The 10,206-nt window shown below is 46.2% G+C and overlaps 2 protein-coding genes across 2 annotated transcripts in view; both read right to left on the reverse strand.

Annotated features, from left to right (window-relative positions):
* Positions 1-456: 456 nt before the first annotated feature.
* On the reverse strand, positions 457-3,818 carry prrt1 (proline-rich transmembrane protein 1). Its single transcript, XM_030789530.1, has 4 exons — positions 3,800-3,818; positions 1,671-2,032; positions 1,066-1,257; positions 457-633 (listed from the first exon to the last, which is right to left on the reverse strand). Exons 1-4 carry the CDS (start codon positions 3,816-3,818, stop codon positions 457-459), a joined length of 750 nt encoding a protein of 249 aa, XP_030645390.1.
* Positions 3,819-5,287: 1,469 nt separating this feature from the next.
* Positions 5,288-10,206, reverse strand: part of skic2 (SKI2 subunit of superkiller complex) — a 20,404-nt gene continuing 15,485 nt past the window's right edge. The window contains exons 26-29 of the mRNA XM_030788963.1: positions 9,714-9,824; positions 7,920-8,138; positions 6,183-6,323; positions 5,288-5,747 (exon numbers count right to left, since the gene is read on the reverse strand). Coding sequence (XP_030644823.1) covers positions 5,547-5,747; positions 6,183-6,323; positions 7,920-8,138; positions 9,714-9,824 — 672 coding nt within the window. The 3' untranslated portion in view covers positions 5,288-5,546. The remainder of the gene's footprint in view (positions 5,748-6,182; positions 6,324-7,919; positions 8,139-9,713; positions 9,825-10,206) is intronic.

A 10,206-nucleotide genomic window follows, 5' to 3' on the forward strand; every position in this document is an offset into this window, starting at 1 on the left:
GGTGCTGTTGCACCATTTGGCAAATCTGAAAGTACAGTGTCCTCCCCCAACTCAGGTCTTTGATTACTACATCTAAAACTGTTTAAGTGAATGAACACAGGTATATGTAAGTATCTATGAGAATGTGAGCATATGTTTATATGCATGAGCGTGTGTGTGTGTGTGTGTGTGTGTGTGTGTGTGGTTAGGCGTCTGACATTTCCTAGGCTTAAACCTGCCCGTGATCGGACAGTGAAAGCAGGCAATGAAATCAAAACCCTCTAACCAACACAAATGATTTGTTATCATGTTTGTTATCATGTTTGTTACAGTAACTGTGATGTCTGTAGCCAAGATCGGTGTGGTGTGTCTGAATTCTGAATGCAGAATACAGATTGAAACCTGCGTTAAGTCGTAAGCTAGGAGTCTGTTGCAGACGCCAAGAATTTGAAGTTTGGCTTCGTTGCGCTCGGGGGTCTAGGGATCCCAGTCGTCGTCATGGTGCTGAGAAGCGATGATCACCACGACGGTTAGAATGGTGCACAGCACGATGGAAGCAATACCCACGGCCAGGCTGATGAAAGAGAAGTTACGCGCCTCACGAGATGCTATCTCCGCCGTCACCATGTCTCCCCTGGCAACCGCCGTACGCACCTGAGGACAGACAGATGCAGATGCTTGGGGTGTATTTCTGGAAGCCATTCAGACACTGGTCTGAGAGATGAACTGTCATGTAAAAATAGTTTGTCTAAGCACATTTCTTATTGGTCCATCCCATAATGCCGCGCATACATCCGAGTAGCATTACGGTAAAAATGAAGATATATATCTTGCCTATGTCTCTCTTGTTATGAATGTGGCTGACAAAGTCATCTATCAGTCTATCTCTAATTATTCATCTACATCTACATCTACAATGAATTGATTACGTACCCCTGTTACCCTTCATTGAGAATGAGCTGTTAATTCATTTTTCACGGTGAGTCACGAAGGACGCGTAAGCGTTAACCAATGCTTAATCAATTTCACAGTGTCATGAGCATGATTCAGTTGGTCCCGCCCCCAGGGCTGGGCTAGCCTATTCACCTGAACAGCTTTAATTATGGCAATGATGCCGGTGGGCCAAAAGCAGCAGACAGTGGTGAGCACGGCAATCGGCAGGTAATCGTGTGGTGGCCTACGGGGTTCCATCAGGGCAATGCCAGTGGGCATCTGCATGGCCATCTGCCCCGGGGCAACTCCAGGGTGGGGTGCACCATTAGGCATATATGGCTGGCCCTTAAAGACAGAGAGAGAGAGAGTAAGAATGTGTGTGTGTGTGTGTGTGTGTGTGTGTGTGTGTGTGTGAGAGAGAGAGAGAGAGAGAGAGCCCAGTTAGTCCTCTCCAGCAGTCTCATGAAGACATGGATTATACACATTCTCCCAGGAACAAAAACACTCATTACCACTTGCATTAGTTTCACAAGAAGGCAAGAATGTCCTTTCCCCAATTAAATCCACACCAATGTCTTTGAGGCACTAATATGTGTACATTCTGAATGCAAATTTTAAGTTTGGGGTGTTCATTAGAGAATCATTTAGTGACACTTACACAACACACAAAAAAACCCAACACATTTCCAAGTCATCAACCCAACAGTTTGACCTTAAAAGAAAGATTTGCATTAAGGCCGAAAAGCAACCTAACTTACCGACGTCCCGATGGGGTAAACTGGAACATAGGCAGTGCACGGTTGCAGCTGAAGCGGGTACCCAGGATGCAGGTACCCTACCGGGGGGTGAGGGACTGTACTCGGTGGTCCATGTGTCTGTACTGTGTAGCCATTGGGAGCCCCCTGAGGCCCGAGGGTACCACAGTGGAACTGGGTCTCCTGAAGGTAACCCTCGGAACCTGGGGGAGGGGGTGGAGGAGGGAAGCTGGGCTGCGGGCCGCAGCCAGGTGGGGGAGGGTGCGGCGGCATGTTTGGGTCCTGGGACGGGAGATAGGGAGGGGGAGCCATTTGGGTCATTCCCTGTGACATCACCTGTCTCCCCACTGCTGCCTCTTCCAATGCTGAGAGAGAGAGAAAGAGAAAGAGAGAGAGAGAGAGCGAGAGGGGAGGGGGGCAGTAGGATTGGGAGAAGGACAGAGTGCTTTAACCCACGCAAGTTTATAGATTGCTACTGCTTATGGAAAAGTAATTTCTGTTTCACAGACTCATTGTGTAATAACAAAGTCAATATGGTAAACGTAATTTATTATCAGCATGGCTTATCAAGAGAGACAGATAGATAGATAGAAAGAGAGAGAGAGAGAGACAGAGAGAGAGAGAGTGGTGCTTGAGGACAGACATTATATAACCCTTGAGACTGTCACCAGCATAATGTGGCTGAAATGAGAGGGGGTGGCAGGGTCACAGGCATGTATGTCAGGAGTCGAGAGGGAGAGAGAGAACACAAGGCAGCTGTGAGAGAGGTGTGTGTGAGAGAGCGTGTGTGAGAGAGGTGTGTGTGTGTATGTTCGCAGCAGGGAGAGAGAGATAGAGAGAGAGAGAGAGAGAGAGAGAGATGACAGTGTCTTTATGTGTGTGTGTAAGTGAGAGAGAGAGAGAGAGAGAGAGAGAGAGAGATGACTGTGTTTATGTATGTGTGTAAGTGAGAGAGAGAGAGAGAGAGAGAGAGAGAAAGTGATGACAGTGTGTTTATGTGTGTGTGTAAGTGAGAGAGAGAGAGAGAGAGAGAGAGAGAGAGAGAGAGAGTTGGCAGGATTTAAAGAGAAAAGAGAACAACTCATTTAGAGCGTAATCAAATCAATGATCTTTTCCCCACAGGCCTTTAAACCTGTCAGACCCACTACAGATACAAACATCATCCAAAGACCAGGGATCACATGGGGTTTTATTCCACATACATGCCTATTTTTTTTTTTTTTTTGAAGGGGAGTGGGTGATGACAAAACACAAAAACGAAGCAAAAAAGAACATTTTGTCCATGAATATACATAAGGTTGATCAGGCGGGATATGATGACACGCTTCATAACATCACCGTCTAACACGCACGCTCTTCGGACAATCCTCATTCTACCGGAGATCTCAGCGGAAAACCTCTGCAGAGTTCCTAAATGTGAATGCGTGTGCGATGCGTTTTTTTTTTGTCAGGATCTAGATCAGGACTGCATGTTGTCGGGCCTTGTGTGGTGCCTACACAAACTAAGAAAAAAAATTATTTCTCGGGTACTGCGCTCGCCTTAGTAACCTCCTTGGACACCGTGAACCCATGAGAGTTACAAAGAAATGAAGAAAATTATTGTACTGCAATAGCTGTCGACCGTCCAAAACGCACGCGCTTGCTCCCTCTCGCGCTCTCTCTCTCAGTCACTCTCTCTCTGTCTGTCTGTCTCTCCTCTCTCTCGCTCTCTCTCACACACACACACACACACACACACACAATATTCAGTTAACATAATGATGTCTTAACTGTAGCCTACATACCGAATAATACATATTAATAATATATATAAATATTTCGATGGCCTCGAGACAAAAGCAGCAGCAGCGCGTTCACACTGGTGCGCTGGCGGAGGCAAGAGAGCATTAGAAAAACGAGGATGGAAAGATAGATATCTTGCGTCACTGTTTACTTAGGGCTGTAAGGCTAATAAAAACTATTAATCATATAAACTGGCAGAAATGGTCTGTAAGATTTTTCGCTGATTATTCATCTCAAGGGGACTTTGGCTGATCCGGATTATGTTAACGCGACAACAGATTTGTTAAAAAAATCTTAACAGAGGCGTAAAATCCAACATAACACTAAGGAAAAGAGAAAAATCCACTTACCGTGTTTTTCTGCCGACATCGCGGTTAGTTGTCCGTCGCGGTGTCTCTCTCCCGCACAATACAGTTTTTAAGACAATATTCCCGACGTATACGCCAGGCTTTGTATTGTCAACAGATAAAACCAAAGAGACAATGATGAGGTTGACTTCTCTTGGCTAATTAAAACACATTTTCCAACCTCAAATAGCCTGTATAAATCATATTGGCGCACAATGAGGTTTGTAGAATTCCAGAACAACGTGAAAACAAAGCGGAAACAAATATATAAATATATGTATTTTTTTCTTTTATCCCTCCCTTTTCACTCCCTCAGTCAGACACATCCACTGCAACAGCGGAAAATAGGTTTCTCTCCACTAGCGCATCGAGTTACATTGAATTAATCAGACACACAGTAACGCTGCCTTAAAGAGACCGCTGATCTGGGGAAAAGTCCTCGCTAGCCGGAGTAATAGCATGGATACAACCGAACAATTAAAGAGGATTACGTATGTAATATTTTGTGTAATCATCAGAAGTCAATGGAAAACATAGAGAAAATCAGTGTTACTTCTTCGTTAGGTCTTTACTGGAAAATGGACAATGATAAACTATAAATCCCTGTCATGTTCACATGGCCAAAAATAATCACAATTTCGGTGTGTTTAAACTTACTTATTGAATATGCTGTGGGTTATAGCTGTGTTGGTAAAACTTCTTAATAAAGAGTGACTGAATAAACGAGAAGTTGCTAATATAGCTGTTAGACCCTGCACATCGGACGGTATCCTACTAACTGCGATTACCTTAAATGGTGACTTCTGTTTGAGTTCGGGAAAGGCTTCACAAAGTTGATAATCATTACAACACTTATTACGCAGTATTTGCATAGGAGTATTACATTGTAATCACTGAGGTGCAGTCTTTTACCTGCATGTTGTATTAGGTTAAAATGCCCTTGGTTACAAAAATGGCATTTTCTCCTGGTCTTTCAGGTTTTCAAGTTTTTCATACCAAAATCGCTTTCCTTCAGCTGAGAAACTAGTCCTGTTTTTGCCACCACCAACTCGGGTATGAGAGAATTTATTATCAAAAGTACAGTTTAAAATGTCGGACGTAAACATAGAAAAACACGCTAAATGTCAGAGCTAGCGCTTGTAGTCAGATAAACCGATTTGCTGTTTTAGAGATGAAGAGGCCAACAACTGAGCTAATTCTCTGTATTATATGGATTTTTCTCACTAGCTCAGTGTATCTGTAAAGGAGTACGGGATGGCCTAGACAACTGTGTTTATGTGCTGAGGTCATCACAGGATATTGTACCGATAATGAGAATAGGTTCATTTCTTTAAACTGAGATTCAGTAAATGGCAAACTGAAGACACTGATTTTGTCAGCAGATGTTGACATTCCTGAGATGTATTGTTGTTACAATGAATTTTATTACTGTGTTATAATTTACAGTGCATGACTGCTCTCTCCCCCCCCCCCCCCCACCCCCATGATTTTACATTTTTATTCGGAGTCTTTGGTCAGTCGTGAAGCTTTTCTTTTCCAGTCAGAGAATCACCCTCATCATTGCTCTCTCTCCATCACCCAGTCACTCAATACATTCACTCATAGTTGTAAACACACAAAGTTTAATTCAAGTACAATTGTTAAAGCTCGTCCCTGTACTTTCTCCCTTTTCACACAGACAATGTACAACACAGACACACACGTGCACACATTCTCTCTCTCTCTCTCTCTTTCTGTCTCTCTCTCTCTCTCAGTGTGTATACAGGGAGGCGGTGAATACGATGTCTCGGCGGACGGCCAGTGATGCTCTCTCCATCTTGCTCCCCAGTACAGAATCTCCGACGATGCGCGCTGCTTGTCTCACCTCCTTCAGCACCTCATCCAAACGCTGGATACAGCGCACCACTGTGCCCTCCTGCACGTCTGTCAGCTGTGCAATCTCTGCGAACGGCTGCACACACACACACACACGCACGCACGCGCACGCACACACACACACACACACACACACACGCACACACAGAATGACACTCTGTCACATATATATTATGTGTTACAAACTTTATCAATTCACCAAACGTGTTCAATTATCATTCTTTATGTTTGTTATATAACTGACAGATCATATTGAAAACCAATCAAAACTGTAGACAAATATGTGATTTTTAATATAAGAATAATAATAACTAATAATCAGGTATGACTACGGTGAAATAAAAAAAAAAAAAAAGAAAGTGCTTGCCCTGTGGATCCTCGTGAAGAGGACTGCTTATCCTGAGCTACTGCCATTTTACTTCAGAACAGAATTAATGCTAATGTTAATATGAATGAGTCAGGTCTGTGTGCTGACCAATCAGAAGAGGTTATAAAGGTCATCAATGCTCACCATGCCTCTGGCCCAGCAGTACACCACCTCAGTCAGGCCAAACTTAAACTGGCTCACGTAGTCTTCAACCGTCTGAGCTATCCCACACTCTCTCTGCAGCTCCCCAATACGGTGGGCCACACAGAGCACTCGATCAATGCTCTAGAGAGAGAGAGAGATGGAGAAAGAAGGGGGAGAAGAAGGAGGGGAAAGGAGGGTAGGACAGAGCAAGAGAGAGAGAGAGAGAGAGAGAGAGAGAGAGAGAGAGAGAGATGGAGAAAGAAGGGGGAGAAGAAGGAGGGGAAAGGAGGGTAGGACAGAGCAAGAGAGAGAATGTGAGGAGAAACAGATGTAATGAGGAAGAAGAGGGAGGGAGGGGACGATGGTGACAAACATGGAAAAGGGTCAAAGAGGGTAAGAGGATATGAAAGAGAGAGAGAGAGAGGAGAGAGAGAGGAGGCAGACAGAATGTATCAGGCATAGTAAGAGCACTTAAAAAAATGCTGAGGACATGCAGAACACAGCACAGACACCATCTCCCTCCATTTCCTCTTTAAACGTTCACACAATTTACAGTATGTCATGAAAATCACAGATTCCTGCAGCTGTGCGCTGACCTGGACGTGTTTGGACAGCCAGAGCGTTTTAGTGAGGCTTCGTAAGATGTTACTCGCCATCTGAGACTTATCCTCTTCCCTCATCTCTTTTTCATCACTAATTCAGGGCCTCTTTAAAGCACTTTCTTGTCCCAGGGCCCTCTGACAACACACACACTGGCACGAAGTCTCTCTCTCTCTCTGTGTGTTTGTGTGTGTTGTGTGTGTGTGTGTGTGTGCGCGTGTGTGTGTGCGTGCTGTTGTATTGTGTGTGTGCGTATGGGTAGTGTGTGTGCGTGTGTGGTGCTCTGTGAGTGTATGTGTGTGTGTGCGTATATATAGTGTGTGTGTTGTGTTTGTGTGTGTGTTGTGTGTGTGTGTGAGCAGCACAGCAGGTGAGGTGCCCTTGCTGGAGGGGTAGAACAGGCCTGATACAGTCAGTATGGCAGAGGCTGCAGTGACTCAGTTATAGTGGGCATTCATCCCCATCCATCGCTATGGGAACAACCCCAACACATCTGACGTGTTCAGGCAACTGCAACTGTGTTGGGTTAAAATGCTGGACTTGTTTACGAGTCTATTTTCTGTTTGCTCGGCTACTTATAGCACAGTTTCACACATTCCTAGATGCTGTACTGGATATGTACACTGTTAGCTGTGAAAGTGCCGTAGAGAAGACCCACATTCATAAATCCACTGTAGTTGAATATGCAGTTGGATTAGACAGGGATAAATAAAAACATCACAGATCTAACATGTTTGCTCTATGTGTATTTATAACAGTGTTCATAATCTGGTGTACACACACACACAAAAACATACACACAGCTAAATGATTAATCCACCTGAGCATGAATGTAGGCCATTTAACCACAGGCAGACTAATCAACACCATTCATCACATCAGCAGTTTACAATTACGTAAACTGTTTCCTTTTCTTTTCTTTGTTTGTTTTTTTTTTTTTTTGGTGAGCACGCACGCATGTACACACGCACGCACACACGCACGCACACACACACACACTCACAGCAACATGCATACACGCCCAGCCTCCACTTGCACTTACTCAGATTAAATACGATCATACCAACACATGCATTCAATGCATTCATCCAAACACACAAAAACACACACACCACCACCACCCCTCTCGTGTAGTACCTCCTGTAGCGTGCTGGTAATGTGTGGTTCCACCTGCGTGTTCTGCGTAAAGACGAGACAGGACAGCAGAGCGGCGCTCTCCTCCGGGGCCAGAGGGCTGAGCGCGTTCTCAAACAGCAGCTCTGTCAGGAGCAGCTCATGACTGCTTATCTGACAGGCCACCCTGCCCTTCAGCTGCACCGCGCCTCCACTGTCCACGTAGTTCAGCGCCTCCAGGACCTGAGAGAGCGCACACACACACACACACACACACATGACCAGAGCTCCTCCACCGTTCTCGATGTACTACTACTGCACAGCCAATGCAAAACTAAAGCCCCATTACTGTTCACAAAGTACAGAGACTTCAGCACAGGGAGAAGAAGATTATATCCGCTAATAATGATCAACCAACCGCACCACTACGCTCCTGTGTTAAATATCATTGTTTTGTTATTGTAATGAAACACATTCAAAACGTATGTAACACCCCATTACTGTTAGCATAGTCTAGAGTCCCCAGCACTGAGCAATACCAAACACCACTCTTTATGTTATTATTATTTTATCACGTTTCACTGCATTACTACACTATTACTATCCCTATGTGTGTCCTGTGTTACACATGGACAATCTTTTACAACCATGTTTCACCTATGTGGAATATCAATACATGTAGGCCAGGAGGAAAAAAATGCTAAATATCACTCTACAGATATGTCATTACAATTTCATACACACAGAATTGAGGCAGGATTGAAGAATGTCTATGACATGTCAAATATGTGCATGTGTCGAGGGCCGTTACAGACAGTCTATGAATGAAAAATTTGACAAATCAAACTGGAAGGACTGGACGGAGAAGCGGTGTGGGTGTGTGGTCAGGATGGAAGGGGTTCAGGGCTGTGTGGGTGTGTGGTCAGGATGGAAGGGGTTCAGGGCTGTGTGGGTGTGTGGTCAGGATGGAAGGGGTTCAGGGCTGTGTGGGTGTGTGGTCAGGATGGAAGGGGTTCGGGTCCTGTGTGGGTGTGTGGTCAGGATGGAAGGGGTTCAGGGCTGTGTGGGTGTGTGGTCAGGATGGAAGGGGTTCGGGGCTGGGTGGGTGTGTGGTCAGGATGGAAGGGGTTCGGGGCTGTGTGGGTGTGTGGTCAGGATGGAAGGGGTTCGGGGCTGTGTGGGTGTGTGGTCAGGATGGAAGGGGTTCGGGGCTGTGTGGGTGTGTGGTCAGGATGGAAGGGGTTCGGGGCTGTGTGGGTGTGTGGTCAGGATGGAAGGGGTTCAGGGCTGTGTGGGTGTGTGGTCAGAATGGAAGGGGTTCAGGGCTGTGTGGGTGTGTGGTCAGGATGGAAGGGGTTCAGGGCTGTGTGGGTGTGTGGTCAGGATGGAAGGGGTTCGGGTCCTGTGTGGGTGTGTGGTCAGGATGGAAGGGGTTCAGGGCTGTGTGGGTGTGTGGTCAGGATGGAAGGGGTTCGGGGCTGGGTGGGTGTGTGGTCAGGATGGAAGGGGTTCGGGGCTGTGTGGGTGTGTGGTCAGGATGGAAGGGGTTCGGGGCTGTGTGGGTGTGTGGTCAGGATGGAAGGGGTTCGGGGCTGTGTGGGTGTGTGGTCAGGATGGAAGGGGTTCGGGGCTGTGTGGGTGTGTGGTCAGGATGGAAGGGGTTCAGGGCTGTGTGGGTGTGTGGTCAGAATGGAAGGGGTTCAGGGCTGTGTGGGTGTGTGGTCAGGATGGAAGGGGTTCAGGGCTGTGTGGGTGTGTGGTCAGGATGGAAGGGGTTCGAGGCTGTGTGTAGTGTCTGGGCTGTAATGAGGAGCTGACCTTTATTCTCTGGTGATACTCCGGCAGCAGAGTCAGTGACTGATCTGAGACCAGGAACAGCAACTTATCCAGCTCCTCCTGCACCTGCATCCTCTCCTGAACACGGGCAAACTACAGACACAGAGAGACAGAGAGAGAGAGAGAGAGAGAGAGAGAGAGAGATTCCGTTACTGATCTTATATAAACTGTCACCCATATTTCAGTTACCAGACAGTTATCAGATCTGGCATATACTGAAGTGATAGACAGTTAGCTTGGCAGCGTAACAGACAGACGGAGAGGTAGGATGACAGAGAGACAGCGAGTCAGAGTGGTAGAGAATGCTTCAATCTCTATGCAGAGGAGCTGTGCGTGTGTGTGTGTGTGTGTGTGTGATTAATGGAAGCTAATGAGATGCGTTCTTATCGGGTCCCGTCACGGAGACAGCGATGCGACGGCCAGCGAGGCTGTCAGGGGAATTCCTGTATGGAGCTCAAAAGTGCCGTTCTGAGGT

This window comes from Chanos chanos, chromosome 12 (genome assembly GCF_902362185.1).
Source record: "Chanos chanos chromosome 12, fChaCha1.1, whole genome shotgun sequence".
Lineage (NCBI taxonomy): Eukaryota > Metazoa > Chordata > Actinopteri > Gonorynchiformes > Chanidae > Chanos > Chanos chanos.

Coding starts and splice junctions, on each gene's coding strand:
- prrt1 (XM_030789530.1), bottom strand. Junction 1,258..1,670: donor TTTACCCCATCGGGACGTCG/GTAAGTTAGGTT, acceptor TCTGTCTTTAAG/GGCCAGCCATATATGCCTAA. Junction 634..1,065: donor CCATAATTAAAGCTGTTCAG/GTGAATAGGCTA, acceptor GTCTGTCCTCAG/GTGCGTACGGCGGTTGCCAG.